A 22,681-nucleotide genomic window follows, 5' to 3' on the forward strand; every position below is an offset into this window, starting at 1 on the left:
GTGAATTTCCAGCAAAACCACTGCCACCCAATGCCAAAAGACCAAAACACCCCTCAAGCTCACAAAAATCACAGGATAACCGGACCATAAGTCACCGTTCACAAGCGATTGATGTTTTATATCTTTATAATATATAAGAAGACATTTTAGGGTTACTGTTCATTGCATTTCACCTGCTCTCCTCGGAGGCATTTTTGTCCTTCTAGCTTTTTGTTCTTCTAGCCTTTTGGCTGTTCTTTTTCTTGGAGCTACTAGAACCGGTCAGCCGAAATATATAAGAAGACATTTGGAGGGATACTTTTCATTGCATTTCATCTGCTCACTTCAGGGGCATTTTTGTCCTCTATCCTTTTGGTTGTTCTTTGTTGCTTATTGCATGCCTTAGGCGAATGGTAGTGGAACATTGGGTGTTTTGCAGCATTAACAAGAAGCATTAATGAGATGTGATGTTTATTTTCTATCAGCCAGCTCATTTTGTGTTGTTTAATTACATTTTCCTCCCTCAAAATACTCATTGATTAGACTATATATTTTCAACTCATGTCTAACATAGTCATTTTACAATAGCTTTTTACTTTTGCTGTCAGACATTAGAAAATTGAGCCTTCTCTTCTCCTGTTCTGTTGGTGCACGTATTCATCATTTGCAGCAGTTTGACCAACCATCAAGCTGCTTGTGATGCTCGCCTGTAGTACAGCCTTTTGCATGTCCATTGATCCTGATTACAGTTTTGCCCATCTGCTTGAGCTACACTTTTTTAATCGGCCTTGAAGAAGGATGTTTTGGTAATTAGGTGACCGTCATAAAAACTGTGTTGACAATAATAACCCAAAAGATGCCTTTTGTATGGTGTGTAGACAACCATCTCCAGGTTACGATCGTCCTTTTAGCCTAAAAAGAAGTTTCCAGCCTTCTTAAAGATAATTCCTCGCCTCGTTATTAGCCTCCGCCTTTATCTTCTTCTTTTTGTTTTCTCTTTCTTCCATTCCATTCCATTTTTTCCTCGCCCTATTTGTTCATCTTTTCCTTTTCCGTTTATGAGCAATTTAAGATCATGAAAACTTCAATTTTGCAGGAAGATTGTTGTGCGCTCCAATGGTGACCTTTTTTCGTAAGTGTCAGTTCCAATGTTGATGTTAATTTTTAGCTTTTTAAATCAAATTTGGCTATTTTACTTTTCCATTTTTTTTGATACAAAGATCTCTATTTCATATTCAATTACTGATTGAAGGATTTGCAATACTCTCGATTTTCAAGTAAAAGTTGCCGATGAAACTCAAGTGGCTGCTCCCTTCTACACTACCACTCATGCCTCACTCTTTTTTCTTTTTTTTTTTTCAAGCGCGGTTTCTTGTCTTTTTCTATTTAAACAAAATTTTGGCCTTTCTCTTTTCTTCGTTCAGTTTTATCATTTTCCTTAAATAATTTTGGATTTCTTCATTGTCTAGGTTTATACAGCTGCTGCTGTCTTTCTTGTACCATTTTTGGAGATGAAGGGAAATTTCCTGAGGTGAACTTCAATTTCGTTTTGTGGTTACTGTTCATTGCATTTCATCTGCTCTTTCCGGATGCATTTTTGTCATTTCATCCTACCAGCTGCTACTTTTATTGGGGCTCGTACAACAGGCTGTTGCTTGTATGTTGGAGAATATGTCGTTTCTGCCCTTTATATGCTAAGGATAGGGGCTGTGTCGTCAGTTTAAGTCTGTTGCACCGGATTTTATGCCTTCTGTACGAGTATTTATTGCTCTGTTTTATGGTCATATTATAATTATGCCCATTCTATAAGGCTATAGCAGGCATTAGTTGAGCATCAATTGTTGTACAACATTAATGAGATTTGATGATCAGGTTAAATCAGTGAATAGTGTTTTGCAATGTTTAATTACAATTTTCTCCTTAGAGATGTTTGTTGAATGGACTAAATGTTTTGAATTCTTGTTCAAGGGGGTCATTTCCGCATAAGCTTTCCACCGCTGCTCTTGTTCTTTACTTTCGTTTTCTGCATCTATGCTACAAGCTTCTACTTTATCCTAGTGGTTTCCTTAATGCCTTACAGAACTCCATTTTTCTCCCCGTTATTTTTGGGCTTGCAAATTTTGTCTACCTCTCTGATTGTAATGTAATTTTTTTCCCTCATTTCTTTGCAGATTCTAATGCCTAATGTATTGGGTTCCCCCTTTTTTCAAAAATTTTGATTTTGTTATTGGTTTCTTTTTTGGACAAAAAAACTTCATGTTTTCAATGGATTCTCCTCTTGTAGATAAAGGAATTTAATTTTTTTTGTTTTTCTTTTTTGTAAAAAGGGCTTGATTTTGTGATCATGCTGTTGGTTTTGAAAAAAAAGGTTTAGAATTTTCCTTATTGGTATTTTGGATGTGCAGGAAGCAGAGGAATAGGATGTGGAAGAGTATATAAACAGAACCGAATGAGTTTGGGAGAACGAAGTAGTTTGCTCCAAGCCTGTACATCTACTTCTGAGAAGGTACACACATCAGCTTGATATTCGTTGTTTTATTGAGCATATATTGCTACAAGAACATTTTCAAGGTCATATGTGTTTCTTGTTTCTAAAAGAAATGTTTGCTTTATTGCCATACTGTGAAAACTTGTATCTGCTGAATGGGTATTCGTTTTGTTAGTTTTGCTACTATCATATTTCCTTTGTTTCTAATGTTTAGGATTCTAATTTTCTGCTGCAGATGGTTTGGACTTAAACACCTTTACTAGAAAATTTAAAGGTAAACCTTTGGCTTTCTTTTGTTTGGATATCTCTACTTCGTGAATAGTTAAATTGTAGCTGTTAAGTTGGACTACTTTTGGTCGATATTAGTCTCAGTTTTTTTTTAATTTTGGAGTTTAATGATTCAAACGGGATTTCTTTTTTCTTCTTTTAATTTTTTTCACTATATATTTGACACTCTTTTACTATGTTATGGTATAGAAAATCTCACCGTGTGAGATTAAGAAAGTTGAATTCTTGTTTACAATTTCTTTCAAGTATTTTATTTTTATGTATTTGAGATTTTTAGTTATGCATTCTGTCATATCATATACTGTTTGAATTGATTTAAATCCTCCAATTAAGTTTTTCTTTGATGCACCTTCCATGAAAAGAAGCAAGATTTCTGTTAGTTTCCCTCTCTACCTCTCCTACCCTCCCTCCCTCCCTTTTTCTTTTTGTAAAAGAAAAAAAAAAGATTTACTATTCAAGTAAATTGTCCTTGTTCTACTTTTCTTATTAGTATTGTTATTTTGGGAAATTTGTTGCAGATAAGAAAGTTTCCCCCAACTTTAATATACTGCTATGGAAATTCTACCAGAAGCGATACTTATGAATCAGATATGCATATTCACAAACCTATAAGTTTGCCTTCTCGAACCTATGTCCGTATACTAGCTCTTTAAGGAAAAAAGAAATATTTCGTTTGATTTTATTTCTCCCTTAATAGGGCTATACTGCATATAATTAATTTTGCATTAAATTATGCTAAACTGTAAGAGTCCCTTATATCTAACTTCCTATTTTTGTGCTGGTTTTTCTTTGGAGGGGAACAAAAGGCCTATGTTCAAACTCTCCGTTGATGGCTAATGGAAATGCATTTTGGATTTTAGACTAATTTTCATAGAAATTTAAGCATTGAAGACTTTCAGCACAACCTTAGGAGTGTTCAACAGTTCATGGCTCTATTTGGTCCTCAAAAATTACATTTTTGTCGAAAGCAGATTGAGATCTATTCACTGATACACACATCTAAAAATTGGACATTTGCTTGCTTCAATGTATTACACATATTTCTTAGCTTTCAAGACAGTTATTTCAACATATTTGTCAAACACAACAAACGAATTTTCAAGTTATGGATTAATTATTTGACATATAGTATTAGAATTAGTCAATACATTCCTAACAATAGAATGAAACACCTTGATCAGCCTTCCTTACATCCTTGAGATAAGAAAGATTCCTAAATCTTTGACACTAATATGAAGAACTACCATTATTTATCCAATGTTGTTGGAATCTTCACAAAATGCCTTTGTTAAGTTGTGTGTAGCTATGCATAGTTAAGTAGATCTAAGTTCCTATTGAATCATTAAGTGGACCATGATGAATACTCAGTAAAATAGAGCCAAACCATTTTCAAATGAGTGAAAAAAGTGCATAAATATTTTTTCTAAAAATAAAAAATATCTCTACAGCTTTTCTTTGATTTAGTGTTCCTTAACGGACAAAGTAGTGTGCGAGAGGCAAGATTTTAAGATTGAACTACTACTTTTCCAGCAATTGTACTCATGGGCCATGCACAACTTTTTGAAATAATAAGAAAATTGTTAGATGCTTTATGTGTATTACTTAGCATTGGTACCTAGTGTATTAGTAACATTAGTAACTTATCATTAGATAATGACAGTAAGTCACATTTTATAATAGGTTAATAGTAATAGTTTATCATAAAAATGATGGTAAGTCATAGTATTTTATTTATATGTGATGTACAGGGTGGTGAACTAGGATTAGTACTATAGCTTATGAAATTGCACAATGAAAAACATTTTGTTGAATAGCTTATGCCTTGTAGACATTTCCTGTAAGCTTAGCATTGAGTTGAGCTTATGCTTCATTTAGGGTGTAGATAATGTGAAATCCAAAATTAATGGGGATTATTTATTTAAATAGCACAATTTGCGTAAAATAAGATTTTTCAAGTTGTATCAGGCCAGTACAATGTAGCTTATACTTTTATAAATGTCCTTATAGTATGTTCAAGAAGCAGAGGATAATAAATATCCTAATAGTATGTCTATTTTACTTCTGCCCAGAGATATACATGCAACGGCTTCTACTGGCACTACTACTGCCCAAATAAGGCTTATAAATCCAAGATGTGGACAGAAGCTTGAACTAGCTGGTCAGTAATTACTTTTTTTTTTATAGGGAGACACGTAATTCTTGGAGTTTCATGACAGGAAAGTGACTCTATTTTTATCTATTTTTTTCAAGTTTACTGAATTCAGAGGTGTAGTAACTTACCATCCGACTGAAGACTTGGCTTTTTCTCTTGCAGAATTTATTGAAAAAGGGGCTTTTTAATTAACTATTACATGGTAAAGTTTAGTGCTTTAAAAATTATTTTTCCTCAAATTCCTACTAAATTACTGTTGTGATTGTTTTCTTAGCTTTAAAAATTATTTTCCTCAATTTCCTACTAAATTACTGTTGTGATTGTCTTCTTAGTTTCTTCTCTTTATGGCAATATCATGGAGGAACAAACTTTGGCAGGATAGCTGGTGTACAATTTATTACCGCTAGCTATGATTATGATGCTCCTCTTCATGAATATGGTATGTAGATTGCATCAACTCCGAAACTCATGCTCTAAGTTTGCCGTATTCACCTCATTTCATCTAGATGCTAATGTTTTCTATATTAGTTTGAATCTTGTTGGTAAACTAGCTTTTGGGTTGGCATTTGTTTTTATAGTGGCCATACTTATCAGCACCAAGAAACCTCAATCTGCCATGTCATTTAAACTGAACATTTGTGTCATTTGACTAAGAGAGAGAGAGAGAAAGCTAAGAGAGATATATTCAGTTCAATTTCACCTTTTGAAATAGTTTCATGTATTTTCTTCCTCTGGTATTTGCTGTATAATCATAATTATTCATGCTTTTTTGCTTTTGGGCATTGAGGTTTGTGTATATTTCCTGGCAGGGACGATGAAAATCTTTTATTGAGTTATTGATGGCGAAATGCATAGAGGTAAATTCAAACCCTTATCTTGGCTGGGCAACCCAGATGGCTTCTGGGATGAGATGGAATTCATTCACATATGTAACTGGGAATTTGTAGCCATAGTGGTGCCTCCCTCCATTTTGCCTTCTCTTTTTACAGATTTGAGCCTGATTGATCATTGTGTGTATCCTCTCTATAGCTTTTAATTACTCGATTGTTTTTGTTCCGGTCTTGCGGTATGTTGATTTATTGTTGGATGAATTCCATTGGAAACAATACATTGATAGACCTTGAAACATCAATTTCATTAAGCCAAGGGGGACCCAGAAATTTGATGCAGCAATTATATTTTATGAAACATTAATTTTGCCGTTTACTGCATTGTCATGTTAGTGACTATCGTGGTTAGGACCAAAGACCAGTTAAAGAGTACTTTCTCAGCTCTTACTGTCTTGGTACTAATTTTTCACATGTTTTGGGGATCAATAAGTAGAATCTGCAGTCAATCATCATTTGTTTGATATAATTTGGTTTTTGTTTCAATTTTGGATATAGGAAGTTGATGCTGGTCATGCACTGATTAATTTCTGGCATAGATAAGCACTTCTAAGTTCCATAGCTTGGTTCTTTGAAAGGGGATTATTCACTAGACAGACCCTAACTGCAGTGATAGAGACTTTTAACATATCTCACTCTTCAATTATTTTGCAGCTATCTTTGTTATATTTGTTTCTCTGGTTTTGCGCATGGACATGGACTTTAATTACCCTGCTGTTATAATGGTTTGCTTCAATGGGCATTGCATGAACATTTCTGAGGGCACTTTGGGCTTTTAACGCTACAACTTCTGGTTAACTTCAAATATCAGGTGTACTTTGTTTCTCCTCTTCCCCTCTCCCGAGAGCTGTGTTCCAGGATTTTGGTAGCATTTTCAATTTTGAAGAATGATAGAGCAATTATTAGGCATATTTTGCACTATTATTCTGTCATAATTTTGGCTACTCATGATGCTAAGAATTGAGAATTTGCTCATATTTGATATTTGTGTAAATTGCAGGTGGTTGGTGTTAAAAGTGATCGCGTGAGACAAATTTCCAGAAGACTCTTTATTTCAGGACGTGCCCACGCTAGAAATTGTAGGAGGTTACCCAAAAGCCGGACCCGCGGGATTAACAGCAGCATAACCAATTAAGGAATCGGGTCCACGTGAACTGCGAGAAGCATGGGATTAAAACCGCAAAAGAGAAAAGCTTTGCTTCTGACTCTTTGTGGGCTTCTATTGGCGACGGCTTCAAAAAGGTTAAAAAGCCAGAATCACATCTAATGAATACATTAGCTTTAGTTTTCTTTTTCCCTAGCTGTCAGACATTGTAGACTTTTTCCTTGCTTTTTGGCTTTTATGTTTTTGACTCTTTTGCTTTGGCTTTGGCTCTGCACAATTTTCGTTGGCTTTTGCATTGTACTTTCGGCTTCAATACGAACATCAACGCAGAGACAAGGAAGACTTTTTCCTTTTTCTTTCTTCGGTATTTCATCGTTCAAAGTTCTGTGGTGTTTGTATGGATGGAATTAATTAACCCACGTGGGATTGACACGATGAGGAGGGCTAGTTTTCCCCTCTACCCAAAGGTCGACGCGAGGGCGCCGTCCATAATATCTGTGAGATCTAATCAAGCTTTCATTATTTCTTCTAATTTGTCACTACTCGTCCATTCTCTGAATTAATTGTTCATGGTTATTTTATTAATTGAATATCAACGGCCGGGTATTTGATTTAATTTAATAGCCTACTGTCACATTAACTAAATTGAATCGGTAATTGTTCGTTTAGTTGACACCTAGTGACAACCACCATAATTGGCTTTATGTTGGAGGAATGCAAGATCTAATTTAAATAAACCCTCTTAACGTGTTTATTGGTTAGGGTTGGGTTCTTCTAGTTTTAATGCAACTGGATAATTAAATTCCTACAGTCGTACCTAGGGTTGTTATCTGGTTAGAGAAGTAGTCAACGGTCGTACCTTGGCTGTTGAAAAGGTAAGGAAGAATTGGTTATCAGAGCTTGTTGATAGCTATAACCAACCTAGTAACGAATGAGTGAAATATCTTTGCATCGATGATCATTTAATTGGACCGTGCCTGAAAAGTTGATCCTTTGGGTAGAATTTTATTAATTGCTATTTTTACTAAATTGAACATGTTGAGTTAGCTCTTGAATTTTATTTATTTATTTTTATTTTCATCCCATTAATTATCCCCCTATCTTATTCTATTAACTTGGAAAGAAACAATTGCCTACCCGTTCCCTGTGGAATCGACCCTACTTGCCATTGTATGCAAATTTAATATTTTTATAGATAATTCAGGTATATCAGATTAAGCAAACTCTTCGAGAACAGGGTGAATTAAGTAACTCATTGCACACCTAGAGTCCCTGCTCCAGTATTTGAATTTGTTCTATAATTTATTGTGGTGGTAATTAGGACTTTTTAGTAATTATTATTGCACAGATTCGGCACCTGTCAAAGAATTACAAGATCTTCAACATTCACGTTTGGATAATCTGCATTGTGGTATATTAGAAGAGAGATGATGTCAAGATGTAGTAAAAAATTAGCAAAAGCCTTAGTTATGTTGATTTACAATTTTTAAAGAAGACAGAGCCTTATTGTTCTTTATTGCTATCTTTTGCTATTTAGGTTTCTTTGACCCTCTATGAAGCATGCATCATGATATATTGATTTATGCCTTTTAATGTGCCTTTGCATTGCGCTACTGTAGTTATTATTCAGTAGAAAATGTTAGCCAAAGGATATCATTCAGGAGAAAATTTATGCCTTTTGCGTGCTAACCAAGCATCTTTTCTATCAATACTCGGCTGCTCACTAATATTATTAATATATACTGCTTTTGCATGGCAGGTAACCTTACTAACAGGTCTAAAGCTCCCACGCCTTGTGTGGGAAGCAAACCCTAGTATGTAATATTGGTACTAATTAGCCTATTCAAATTTCTCAAGTTGATTCACAACTCTGACCCGTTACTTCTATCCTTTTAAACTAATGACGTTTCTTTTGTATTTTATAAATTTTCAATTTTCATGGATAACTATAGGTGGTAAACAAATTCATTTAACCAAATTTACCTATATCCATCCATAAATAGATGGATATGGATATTTCAAATTTTTGCATATGGATATAAATGAGTTATCAAATAATATTAATTTATTTAAATGGGTATTTTTGATAACCCACCAAATCTAATTAACCCATTTAGAATTATTTTCTCCCGAACCTCCTCTCTTTCCCCACTCATTTAGAAGAATTTTGAGGCCTGTGTTTGATTGTTGAACTCATTGTTGGAGACTCTCATGCATTAATATTGTTGAAGTCTTGTATATAGTGGAATATGTTATTTTTCAGCCTTAACAAACATTTGATGCATTTTTTATGCAGACAGATATCCTCCTCAGTTTTTTTTTTAGATTTCTCATTTTGCCATGATGTTAACAACTTTTGTTTCATTGTTATTATTAATTGTTAGTTTTATCTTATTATTTTATTTTTTCATAGTTTGTTAATTTGCTCATTTTTCAGTATTACCAATTTATGACAAGTTTTAACTTCTTTTCCTACCTTTCTAAAATAAAATTTTAAATTTACACATAAAAAATGCTAGAGGTTCAAGGTTTTTGGATTAAATTTTTATGTTAACTTTCATAGTACTTAGTTCAAACTTTTGTATTCTTATTGTTCACTTATTAAATAGTATGTAATTTTGTTACATAGAGCATGGATGGAAAAAAATGGTAATTAGACTTATTAAGCATTATAAGTAAATATTTAAAACTAATGATAGGTGCAAAGGGTGGTATAAATTGATAATTTAGTTTCCAAAAATGAATTTAAATGAGTTTACAAAAAGTTAAAATAAAATATGTTATAAATGGATAATTGGGTTATTCAATTCATTTTTTGACTTACCTATTTATACCTATCTAATTAAATGGATATAAATGAGTTGATTCACTTATACTCATTACCCATTTCAACCCGTCCAAACCTGCCCAAATCACCCATTTTGACACCTCTATTATTAACATTTAAAAATACTACTCAAAGGGGAGTGGTATTAAAAACTTATTCCTTTTCCACTCACATTTGAAACAATTAGCCAAAAAATGATACCTTTTTTCATCGCTCTTCGACCAACCTCCTACCCTTTTTTCTTTTGTTGGGCATGTTGTATTTTGTGGGTTGAAATAGAAGGATAATAGTGAGAGATTTGAGGGTTATATCAGTTGACCTATTTTTCTCGATAGGAATTTCCTTTTTTCAAGATTTTTTTTTTGTATTTTTTTGAGTCTTTTTTATTGTAATACAAGGCCATTTGTCCTACTTTGATTAAAAAATTTGGCAATGCTCTCCTCAATGTGGTGGTTTTTATTCTATCAAAAGAATCTGAAGATTTGAAGATTCTGGTGTTTGGGTATGGCTGCTTAAATTAGTTTGGGGGAGAAAAAATATATTTATAAAACAATTCAACTCTGATTTTGATTTTGATGCTATTTACAAATGGTTGTTCTTTTGTTTCTTTGTAGTTTGTGGTTTGTTACCTTGCTCTTCAAGACCGATCCAACATAATGAGAGTTGTTAATGAAATCATGTTATATGATTCTACGATGGCATTGTTGGCTTTGGTTTCAAAAAGAAATGAAAGAAAGCAAATATATTTCAGGTGTCATATTTATAAAAATGTAAGATTAATTGAAAAAAGTAAATAAATATAAGGAGTGTAAGTAAGATTAGATACAGAAAGTATATAAATGTAAGGGAGAATAAAAGGGGATTAGTAGTTGTTACAAAAAAAAACCATATTTAGATTTGTACGCGTGGTGGCAAGAGAGGACGTCTACTTGGCAGCGTATGGATACGTCCATCTCAATAACTTATTTACATAGAAACTGAATATTGTTTTATAATATATACTAGGTTTTTAACCCATTTCTTGAATAGGACTATATATAGTTTTGTAAAAGATTTGATAAAATTAAAAATCATAAATTATATTATATTAAAAAATAATACACTATTAATAGATATAATGCTTTACATTTACATATAAAAGATTCTTCAATTATGATTGCAGCCAAACACGGGATTCAAACCCTGTAGCAGCATGAAAAACCCTAAGAGTCATTGGCTTTGTTTGGACTGTGGTTTTACTTTACTTAGTTTACTTTGTCAAAACAATATTTCAAAATAGTGTTTGGACACATCAGACTACATTTCTCGGTTGCCTTTGTGATTTTGCCCGGACCATTTGCTGGTTGACCCCACAAACTCATTAAACGGAGTGAAATTCCTCCATCACGTGAAGAGTTCAGAAAAACGAATTTAATATCCCATCAAGGTGAAGACACCCATGATTTGTCTGGACGTATCCTCCCGTTGGGAATTCTAACAAAACGACACCAAGTTCCTTCGTTTAATTTTTTTTGTCCTCCAAAACCTTCTTATACGTCTCTCTCCTCTTGCAGAAGAGGTCACCCATAGCCAACGGAATCCGCTTCTGGTGAGAACGAGTAAAAGTGGGTACCACGTTAATTATGAGTGGATTAAGCGCTTATTTTGTGTACGGTGGGTTTCAACGAAGAATGATACATCCAGATCGCCGGCGCCGGGCAGTGCAGACGAAAGCAGAGACCGAACGCAGAAATAAGAAATTCAGTAATTTGAGGCTTGATTTGAAGGCCAAATTCGTACCAGGGCAACCGTCAGATTTGGCAGGTATGCATCTTGTTTATATCAATTCCTGTCGGCAATTGGAACAAAAAATTTTCTTCAATCATTTTAATAATTTGAACTGGGCACTTAATTTAGTCGATGTCCCAAGATTCTGCCTATCATTTTTGCGAGCTTCTCAAAACAACGGGGTAGAGTTCTTCGACGGAAAAACTAATTCGTCAGCCGTGCAGGGTAGATCCATGTCTAGTGTTTGTGATGGAGCATCTTTAGTATGATATCCCTCCGGTGCAAAATTTCTTACTCATAATTTATAATTATGTCCGAGAGTCATTTAACAATCATTAATAATTTCAGATCTATATAGTCTTGGACTTCTTTTGTTTCTTTAATTTATCGACTTAAATTATAGAATGTTGGTTGTGAAATTGGATCAAATATATTAGCCTGTGTCGTTGTTGTGAAAAAGTTGTCCAAATATAATTCGCCAGAATTTGGATTTCATGATTAACTTTTAATAATTTCTAATAATCAGGTGCAACTTTTGGGTTTGGAAATTAATTCCCCAATCAGAGTAATTATGCCGAACTTAAACATATTCGATACTGCCAAATTGCTTATATGATGAATTCCTTGCTGCTGGTACAACTTTGATTATGTCGTTCTCATTTCGCTTATTATTTATATGATTTTACGGTGGCTTCAATATAGCTGAGTAAACAGGTTAGGGATTTCATTCGCCATACCTGCTGGAATCTCCATCTTCCATGCTTGTTCATACCTTTGTTAGGATTCTGTAATCCATTTATAATGTCTCATAAACCTTTGGACTGGTTTATCATTCGGTTAGATACCAAATACAGTTCAAAGGTTCCTGATGCATGGTTTTGCTACGGTAAACTAAGTAAACCCAATGACAGTCCAAAAAAGTAATGAAGTGTCTTAATAATCACAGTCCTGAAAATGTCATACAACCAGCTACATTACTAGAAGTCTGATTTATAGCTTATATAACAAGAGTTTTGCCAAACCTTGCATCTATAGCCGGCCATATTAAGAAATACAGTAGGACCACATACATGACCCAACAGATTTCAATTGTACACTAATAGACTTTTTGGTATTGGAAACCCAGTTGTTGTAGCAACTCCACATTTATGTCGTCTGACATTTCTCAAATACTACCTCCAAACTAATGCAGTCAATCTACCAGCCGCAAGAATTTGAATTTGCTGATTTATGATCTGGTCTGAGGTCCGTGCATGTCATGACCTTTTGACAGTGACAAAGCACCAGTAAATGCCCAACAAGCGAAGGAGATCACTGTCCGGTCCAACTACTTCGCCCCGTCTTTCCGAAGCTTCATCTGTCCATTCCGTCACAGACTCGAACGACTACATCCAGTCCCTTGTCAACTACTTCAAAGTAAGTTTTTTAATTATTAAAAAAAAACCTATGCAGTCACATCAGGGGATTCATCTATCTCAACTAAAAATTTGTTTTGCTGCCAAGTTCATTTCCTGTGTACTTATATTTGGCTTGCATATGACATTTATTGGCTGCCCATGCTAGTTTAATTCAATAAGTAAGCATACTTATGGGGTATGTGACCATGAATGCAGGTCAATCTTGGACTATATCTGATTTTCATAGTAATCGTAATCTGATTTCAGCAGCCTTTTCTTAGACTATCACTTTGTCCCAATTAAAAACATCGTTAATACTTCGCTATATGAATTTAGGGGGTGCAAATGCCTGCTAAACCAGGTTTGATGAGCCAAACTAATACAAACGAGTGCCTTTGCCAATTTCTGCTTTCTTGGCTGCCAACGCTTGATCCATCCACATTCTAATAATTGTTAAAGTTGCCTATCTGTTGTAATCTGATTCTTCTTCCAGCACTTCAGATTGTTATTAATGCTTACCGTAGTTTTGGTTCGTCATTTAGATGTCACGTGACCCCAACGCTGCGAAGGCCCATTGGGATGCAAATATGGAGATTCATTTTTGTATGACATTCGTCGAGTGAAAAAGGAATGGGGAGTGGAATCCAAACATTTCATCTGAGGCCAATTGGATGAAGCTTGCTGCGCATCTGAATTTGCAGTGGGGGAAGCAGTACGCATGGAGTGTGTACCATTCTAAATTCGGACGAGAGAAGAGGATTTGGCGTGCCTTTGCCAAGTTAAAGGGTCTGCGCCAATCTGCCGAAACTGGTATTAGTTGGGACGAGAATAGGAGGTGCTTCTTGGCTGAAGAGTCTCAATGGAACAATTTGTGCCTGGTATTTTTTCCATTCGACCTTGTAATTCATTTCCAGCTATTTAAATGGTGTTTCACATATCTAAATTCCATATGCCACTTCTTGGTGATGTCCTTTTCCTGTTTCTTGGCTGTTAAAATGTACCATTTTCCTGCATAGACGAAACCAGAAATTATTGTAATAACTCCTTATCAAATTTTTATTCTAACAGCAGTCAAACTAAGTCCGAGTCATTCAGCTTTGACATTATCAGGACGTGAATATAATCTGCCAGAAATTATTGTAATAACTCCTTATCAAATTTTTATTCTAACAGCAGTCAAACTAAGTCCGAGTCATTCAGCTTTGACATTATCAGGACGTGAATATAATCTGCCATTTGTTCTTAATTTCTGCCACCCTTGCTATAGCCTTTGTGTTTAGCTCTGTATGCGTGCACATTCAGGAGAGGCTGCAATTTTTAAGATATGAATATAGGACATTAAGGGGGGCTGCATTAAGGGGGGCTGATTTCTGTCCTCCGGGGGAGGGAAGTCACAAATGTTATGAACAATTGTCCAAAAGGAGAGCATATATGGAGTCTTTTATTATTTTTTGTCCTTGCCCAAGCTTTTTTATTCATATGTCAATATTCAATTTGTCTTAACCTTCCTTGGTTTGTCTTTGAAACAGGAGAATAATGATTATAGGTACTTTAGATTCGGGCAATGCGTCGACAAATATACAATCCTGCACGAGATCTTAGAAACAGAAACCGCCACAGGGAGTCAAGCTCAAGCCTCTTCAATTCCGTCTTCAGTTTACAATCCACGCAAGCGAGCTAGGCATAGTCGTGGGTAGACTTTCACTTCGCCCCGTTGGTGATGATATATACAACGCGGGCATGGATGGGGATTTCAACGAGGAAGCTCCAGTTGTAGGAGTGAAGCGAGGTTCAAGCAGTCAAGGGGCGACAACCTCGCTCCCAAGTGCATCCCGGGGAGCAAGTCAAGTCGAAGTACCAACGATCCATTCGTCAAGTGTGCCAACTCCCTCTCCTCCCTAGCGAATTCTAAATTACACATCAAGGGTCGCCGAGCATCTGACAAGGAGAAATTTGATGTCGATATGGCAGCCCAGGTCGTCGAATCATTTGGACCATCGCTCGATAAAGGGGCTAAGCTCGCTGCAGTTTTGGCACTCCAGGACGACAAGTGGCGGAAGACGTTCCTCAGTCTCAGTCGCGAGATGCAAGAGTTCTGGTTGTACTCTTTGGAGAGTGCACCTCAGCGGGGACCCGATGGAAAGTAGTTGAGACTTGGGATTGTTTCTTGGGTTCTCAATTTGTAAGACATTGAGTTGGGACTTTTAGTTCATTTGTATGAGGCTTCAAAATTAGTGCCTTGCCCAAGCTTGTAGCAATAATTACTCGCTGTATCTTTTATGTTTCCAGAAGTTATTTGGACAGGCCTGTTTGGTTTAAAACTTTGGCTTTGTAACTGGACGTGACTGGACGTGATAGTAATAGCTATATATTATGGTTAATGTTGGAGGTTTTTAATTGCATTAGTTCATTTGGTTTTTAATAGCTCTGTGATGTGGCCATCGATATGCGATTTCTTGCCGCGTGAGGAAATAAGCAGAAATAGAAATTTGTTGGCTGGAGCATCTTTAGTGCCAATGCGGTTTTAGCCTTTGCCAAGTTTTAGGAAGTCCGTACTAGTGAAATTGAGAATGTGTAGCACAAGTTCAGTTTTGAGTCCGAAATAGTTCGGCAGGAGCCAAATTTCGACCCCAATGTACACGAAATCTTTAGCTATTTCAGAATTTTTTGGCAAGGGCAACTAATCAAATTCATTTGTAAATTAAATTTGAAAAACTAATCAAATTCTCTTCGGCTCATGTGTCCGTTAAAATTAAAGTTGAAAAAACATAAGCAAAATGTAGCTAATTCTAAACTGTAAAAGCAGGAACAAAAAACTCGTTGAATACCTAAATAACTAGAAAGGAGGAGGAAAATTTTAATCTAATTCAATTAATATTAGTTAGAGCACCCAAATCAGCAGTTGATCCAATGCACATTGTTCCTTCAATTTTTTCCTTATGTTAATTATTCTTATTGGTCTGGTGATGTCTTAGAGAAATTTAATTCAATAAACATGTAAACACACGGGACTAATTCCGTCAATTAATCTAAATCTACTTCAAATTTTACCGTCCAATTGGACATTAATTTTTTTCACTCCAAAACTGCTTCAAATTGGTCGAACTATTTAATAGCAGGGACTACATTAGAAATAAAAAGCACACAGCGCTAGCTCATACAGAGGCCAATAATTGTAGATCAACAAAATTAGTTGACAATAAAATGAAATAGATAACCAGGAATCACGTGCCTACTTCGAGTAATGCATAGGTAAAAGGCGATAAAAGCTTCCGGTTAATAAAAGGTCCTAGATACATCATAATATGTGTAGACTTTCGGTCTTATAAGGCCAAGTATCGGCTACACAAAAGTCAAAAGGTAGATTCATTTCTAGTCCCCTAAACAGTTATTAGTGGGTGTGTCATGAACATCTATGGTAGACAGCAGCTATATTAACCTGGTGATATGCAGACCTCGTGAACCTTTATGCACATGAAAGCTACATTCGAAAGATCTCAAATTTTGACAGAGACTTGGCGTGCTCAAACAGGTACCGTGGGATTCGGAAAAAGTATTCTCAGTGGACGTTATCGTAACCGTTCAAATATGTTGGCCAAAAAAAGGAAGCGAGCATGCAGAGGTAAAAGGTGCTTACCGGTAATTCGTAATGGAATCCAAAGACGACTAATGTGAGCTAGTAATAATGGTAATAACTGTTATTGATGCGAACACCTCCAATGTTGTCTTCCCTTTTTTCATGGCCTATAAAACGTGCATCTCAAGACTCGCTGTATATTTCATATGAACATACAAACGAGGAAGAGAGTAAAACGAAAATTGGTGAGCGCACTTCGACGACAGCTCGATTTTAGCAACTCTAGTCGGACAAAGCACCCTACTCTAATTGTTTTAGTTGAAAAAAGGGCCAAATGAGCGATCCCAGTAATGGCCAGGGCACGAGCTCGTCTTCGGACGAAGATGATCTTCTATTTGCTGCTGGTGCTGCGCTATTATTTGGATCACATGCAGAACCATACGGAGGCCCAATCCAAAAGGTGCCTTGTAGGACGTCTGCATTATCAGGACGTGACTGGGTTGAAGAAGTGATGTCAGGCCACCATACACGAATTATGGACGCAACAAGGTTAAATGTTGATTCTTTCATGCAGTTGTGCTCGCTCTTGGCTGAATGTGGATTTGTTCCCCAACATCATCAGAAACGAGTTATAATAGAGGAGGCACTTGCGATGACATTGGTCATGATGAGCCACAATATGAGAATGCATATAATTGCTGACCGATTTAACCATTCCACGGAGACGGTGCATCGTAATATTCATGAAGTCATCCGGGGCCTATGCACATTCGCGCAATTCATCATTACTCCCAGAAACCAAGATGCAATTCATCCGAAAATTCTTAGCGACACGAGATTTTATCCTTGGTTTGAAGTACGGTGATATCAAAATTGCTTTCAGATATACATCTTCTTATTTTCAAATTTCATGCAAACCCTACTCTAATGCAGGTGATGTGTACCGTTCAACACGAGCATAGTTCACCATACGATTTCATATCAGGACAACTAATAATTGGTGAAAAAATTGTGGGAAAAAAAGTCCCTACCCTAATTTATATTTATACCCTTTGGTGTTTGGAGCTAGTATGTGAAACAAGTGGAAGTCTGTATCGTGTACCCAATTAATAGTGTACGTAGAACACGTGTGTTTTCGTATACTGTTTTATACCTCATCCAGTTAATAATTTCTTTTTGAAGGACTGCGTTAGGGCTATTGATGGGACTCATATACCTGCTTGTGTCCCAAGACGACAACAAGTGGCATACACAAATAAGCATGGTGTACAATCGCAAAATGTTCTAGCTGTATGCAACCATGATATGCGATTTATATATGTGTATGCCGGATGGGAGGGAAGTGCACATGATGCCCGAGTCTTGGATGGGGCTTTGACCGGCCCAAATCACTTTCCTGTGCCACCTACAGGTATAATATGCAATCCCTTCGTTCTCGTAATTTATCTACCACAAATGTACTTTTTTATCCTATTTCAAATAATTCAAAATATCGGTATGTCTTATAACTTTCTTTTGCACAGTGATTTTAGTTAATCCACAGTTGGGACTTTTTTTTTTGTTTTGCGCATCTAAAAAAAAAACGAACTATGATCATCTTTTATTGTGTATCAAACCATTGGCTGGGCCGTTGGAATATAGCCAATAACTATACCTGCAAAGTACAAAATGCAAATAATCCTTTGGTTCTCGTAATGGCGATACAGGAAAATATTATTTAGTTGACTCCGCGTATCGAAACTTGCCCGATTTCTTACCACCATATAGGGGACGCCAAGCGGATGTTAGTGGTCGCAAGAGGGGGAGATTTGCAACTGCGAAAGAACTTTTTAATTACCGACACTCTGCACTACGGAATGTCATAGAGCGAAGTTTCGGTGTCCTTAAAAGGAGATTTGCCATTTTACGGGGAGCTGTTCCAAACTACATGATGACAACACAGATAAATGTAGTTATTGCCTGTTGTGCCGTGCATAACTTCATTAGGGATCAACAACCGAATGATATGTACTTTGCTAACCCAGACGAGGGAGATCCAACAAGTCATGGTGCAATTCCTCCATATCCCGAGATACAGTCATTGCATTCTCCTCCTGAAGTTGTTGAACAATGGACTGCCATGAGAGATACAATGGCGACACATATGTTCAATACCTATAGAAATACGTGACACCGTGCATGAAGCAGTTCAATTAAAGATTTGCTATTAGTTAAAGGCTTGCAAAGTATTAAGAAGTACCTGGTATTTGTGATGCCCATATATCCTCTTCGTTCGTACTCAAAATAAGTCTGTTGTTGAAAACAATTTGGTTGTAATCGGAGTATTAATATCGTGTGGTATTTGTACCGTGAGTCTTAAGTTTTTAGTAGTGGTCGCTTGACAAGTTGGAATAAAAAACTTGGGGTTGGCTTTCTTGAAAAATCTGGTAATAAGATTTAATCTATAATTAAAGTCAAAATTGGACTTTTTTAATAAGTAAGGGGCGTGTTTTCTGGTTTATTTGCATTTTTCGTGACTGTTCATTTTATGGAAGGATACATAAAACAATTCGCTTCCAAATAAACTCCAGAGCATCAGATCCCAACGCCTTAATGAAGAATGCTGATGGTCAAACAGCATGGGACCCGCGAACTATGTTGGGCAAAAGCCTCCCAATTCATCAATTTCGGACAAGTGAATAAGAAAGGCAATAATCAATCAAACCGTGGGACCGGCGTACTACATTCAGCACCAAACTCAAAAAGCTTCCTAACAAAAGTTACACGATGGCATTTCTATTCTCTCCACACTTGACCGCCATAATTCAAAATGCTAACATCAGGCACAAAATCATATATCAGCTATGGTAAAGCATACAGCTCAAATTTTCCAAGTTAAATCAACCAAAAACTATTTGTCCAAACAAACTCATTACCTAACTATTGGGCCAATCCCAGTAATCCTGTGGATATGCTCCTTGAAAATGAGAAGCAACACATAAAAACACTACTAACAAACTTCAAAATTAACTTGTCAAATTTTTGTGTAAAAACAATTAAATAAATTAACATACTAGTACATGTAGTGGTGATTGATGTTGAGAAAAGGTAGAGTTGTAACAGGGAAAGAAAGATATTTAGTAGTGATTGGTATTGAAAATAGCAAGATTGTAATGGAGGGAAGAAAGATATGCATACATAGCCACCATTACCATTTGAGTAATATGCTAAAATTGAGGGATTCAACAACGAAAAAGATTCACTGTTCCTAAAATTTTATAACACAAATGACCAAATCGAATTGCATGTGCAAAAGAAATGGAAACCTTAGAAGTACTTTATTCTTTTTAGGCATTGATTGACTTCAAAAAATTTTGGTTCAACTACTACACCTAAAAAATGACCAATTAAATTTTTGAAAAATAAGTGAATGATTCAAAAAGTATGATTAATTATTGTTAACAAATATGAAAAACCTAAAAGCTAACCAATTTAACTGTGAAACTTGACCGCATAAAAGAGAGAAATTATGTAAGCATAGCAAAAAAACATTATGTGATAAAAGTAAGGAGTAACAAATTGTAGAGGGGGTTTTTCATACATTCGCTTCATCTAATTTTCCTATTCATATGAGATCTGTTTATTTTTCTTTCATTATATCACAAAAAGAGCTGAGATTTAGTCCCTATTTGATAACTCAATTCAACACTTAAAATTAATAGATTCAGATCTTAACATGTTCAGACACGTTTGATAATCAAAAATTAAATATCTGAATTAATTAAGTGGCATTGCATTTTCTAAACAAAATTTGTTCCCAAAAATACATGATAAGTTATTTACTTATTATTTAAGGTGCATTTGGTAGAATTTAAGTCTAAAAACTGAAATATGAAATCTAAAGTACTAAAATCTGACACATTTAAATGTATATCACATTAAGTGATAATTGAATAATTTATCACTTATCTTTTGGAGCAAGTTTTGTCTAGAAAATTCAATATCATTTAATTAATTCAGATATTTAATTTTTGGTTATCAAACGTGTATGAACATGTTAAAATCTGAATCCACTAAATTTAAGTGATGAATTGGGTTATCAAATAAGGCCTTAATGTGATATACACTCCAATATATCAAATTTAGTATTTAACAATTTAATGACTTAATAGATTCAAATTTTAGATTTCATACTTCAAATTTTAGTTTTCAAACTTCAGTTTTATCAAATACTCCTTAATTTCATTAGATAAAAGAATCTTTAAAAATCAATACTCGCAAAATTGAGATTTATTAGTTTCTAATACTTAATTTGGATCCCATTGTAAGTAATTTGGGCGTAAAAAAGTATGAGGCGGTAGTTTGTAAACCAACCACACATATAAAAATTCTCGGCTTGATTTTCCATGTTTTTCCAACATTTTGTGCTTCAAGGCAAAGAATGTTTTCAATATATAGTTGGAGCTAACCCATGCAAAACCTTCTATTCATGCAGATATCCTTGGAGGTCTTATAAAAATCACCCCTATGTAAGGATATTTAAGTTGGTGGGAATTTTTGTGACTGAAAGAATCTGATGAAAACTCCTTAAATCTCTTTCCTAACATAATTTATCTTTTAGTTCTGAACATGTTGTTGTGGTACAGAACCTAATAATGAAACTGGGAATGGAATTGAAATCAGAACCAGAACTAATTCTCAAATGAAACAGGATTAAAACAAACAATACCAATTCTTATTGATGAATTTCAAATTCGGTTACAGAGTTGGATTTGGCGGGAAAGAGGAGAAGGGGAAAAGAGTGCAGGAAATGAGAGGGAAGAACAGAGGGAATATGTCCTCTCTGATTGCAGAAATCAATCTTGACAAATAAGCTACCTATCTATTACACGATTCAATCATTTATAGAAATTATTCTAACTAACTTATTTCCATAGCTAATAAGCGAATGACACGTGTGGTAGGAATCTTAGTTTGTTTGGAATCCAGTTCCCGTACAGAAAGCATGAACCCAGAATAGGCGTGTTTCTTTAGTCGCGCATTTGCCGCTTCTCTCGCGCCTTCTCCTTTGCTGACTTCGCGCCTTCATCCTTTTGCTTCCAACCACTTGTCATTTTTTGTTGGTTCGCGTCTTTCCTTGCCTGTCCTTGCTATTTCCACGCCTTCCCCTTTGTACTCCCCACGTCTTCTCATCCCCAGCTACCTACTTCATTACAATGCTTCCCCCTTGAGAACAAATCTTGTCCTCAAGATTGGAAAGTAGGAAACTGTTGTTTGATCCCTTCCGCGTCCTCCCAGGTGGCCTCTGCAGGATCCGTGCCCCACCAGTGGATCAGCCACTGTGTTGCTGCAGCATTTCGTTTCTTGACCATCCTCCTATCCAGCACTGCTACTGGTTCTACCCTCCAGTGTCCTTTCTCATCCGTGTCTGGCAATTGAAGTGTAGGGGAGACTTTGTTTCCCACCTTTTTCTTGAGCAGGGACACATGAAAAACAGGGTGGACTTTCGAGTGAGCTGGTAGGTTCAGTCTGTAGGCCACATTTCCTATCTTTTCTTCCACTTGGTAAGGACCAAAATACTTTGCTGAGAGTTTGGTGTTCCCTCTCAAGGACACTGAAGTCTGTCTGTATGGTTGTAGCCTCAGATACACCCAATCTCCTGTACTGAATTCCCTCTCACTCCTCCTCTCATCAGCATACTTCTTCATTCTCTCTTGAGCCTGTTTCAAGTTTTGCTTCAGTAGACTGTCAATCTGTTGTCTCTCCTTGATATAATCCCCTACTGCAGCTACTCTGGGCTGCTGATAAGGTCCCAGAGCCAGTTGGGGAGGGGGGAAGCCATATAGTGCCTCAAAAGGGGTCATCTGAATAGCAGTGTGATAGGAGGTGTTGTACCACCACTCTGCCATAGTTAACCATTGGTTCCATTTTCTTGGTTCTGTATGAGTCAAGCATCTGAGGTACATTTCTAGCACTTGATTTACTCTTTCTGTCTGGCCATCAGTTTGTGGGTGATAGGCCGTGCTGTAGTTCAGCCTGGCCCCCAGCATACTGAACAGTTCCCCCTAGAATTGACTAACAAATATCCTATCTCTGTCTGAAAGCATGCACTGAGGAATTCCATGTAGTTTACTAACATGATCAATGAAGAGTCTGGCTACCTTTGGGGCATCAAAAGGATGGGTGAGACTGATGAAGTGAGCATATTTTGTGAATCTGTCTACCACCACCATTA

General features: G+C 36.0%; 1 protein-coding gene and 1 long non-coding RNA gene across 7 annotated transcripts; both read left to right on the forward strand.

The window, feature by feature from the left end:
• The first annotated feature begins 966 nt into the window (after positions 1 to 966).
• LOC113748661 lies at positions 967 to 15,225 on the forward strand. 6 transcript variants are annotated; one of them, XR_003464433.1, is made up of 11 exons: positions 967 to 1,111; positions 1,449 to 1,510; positions 2,385 to 2,485; positions 2,703 to 2,741; positions 4,825 to 5,109; positions 5,240 to 5,346; positions 5,717 to 7,036; positions 11,280 to 11,529; positions 12,686 to 12,909; positions 13,433 to 13,768; positions 14,420 to 15,225. It is a non-coding gene; the product is annotated as an uncharacterized LOC113748661 (long non-coding RNA). The 6 variants fall into 6 exon arrangements; XR_003464432.1 differs by lacking the exons at positions 11,280 to 11,529; positions 12,686 to 12,909; positions 13,433 to 13,768; positions 14,420 to 15,225 and having other exon boundaries at positions 5,717 to 6,605; positions 6,795 to 7,259; XR_003464430.1 differs by lacking the exons at positions 11,280 to 11,529; positions 12,686 to 12,909; positions 13,433 to 13,768; positions 14,420 to 15,225 and having other exon boundaries at positions 5,717 to 5,764; positions 6,795 to 7,259.
• Positions 15,226 to 16,801: 1,576 nt separating this feature from the next.
• On the forward strand, positions 16,802 to 18,637 carry LOC113750790 (putative nuclease HARBI1). The gene is made up of 3 exons (XM_027294734.1): positions 16,802 to 17,323; positions 17,650 to 17,878; positions 18,174 to 18,637. The coding sequence occupies exons 1-3, from the start codon at positions 16,802 to 16,804 to the stop codon at positions 18,635 to 18,637; spliced, it is 1,215 nt and encodes a 404-aa protein (XP_027150535.1).
• Positions 18,638 to 22,681: the final 4,044 nt, after the last annotated feature.

This window comes from Coffea eugenioides, chromosome 10, assembly GCF_003713205.1.
Source record: "Coffea eugenioides isolate CCC68of chromosome 10, Ceug_1.0, whole genome shotgun sequence".
Taxonomy (NCBI): Eukaryota; Viridiplantae; Streptophyta; class Magnoliopsida; order Gentianales; family Rubiaceae; genus Coffea; species Coffea eugenioides.

Coding starts and splice junctions, on each gene's coding strand:
- LOC113750790 (XM_027294734.1), top strand. CDS start 16,802: ATGAGCGATCCCAGTAATGGCCAGGGCACGAGCTCGTCTTCGGACGAA. Junction 17,324..17,649: donor GATTTTATCCTTGGTTTGAA/GTACGGTGATAT, acceptor TTCTTTTTGAAG/GACTGCGTTAGGGCTATTGA. Junction 17,879..18,173: donor CTTTCCTGTGCCACCTACAG/GTATAATATGCA, acceptor ATGGCGATACAG/GAAAATATTATTTAGTTGAC.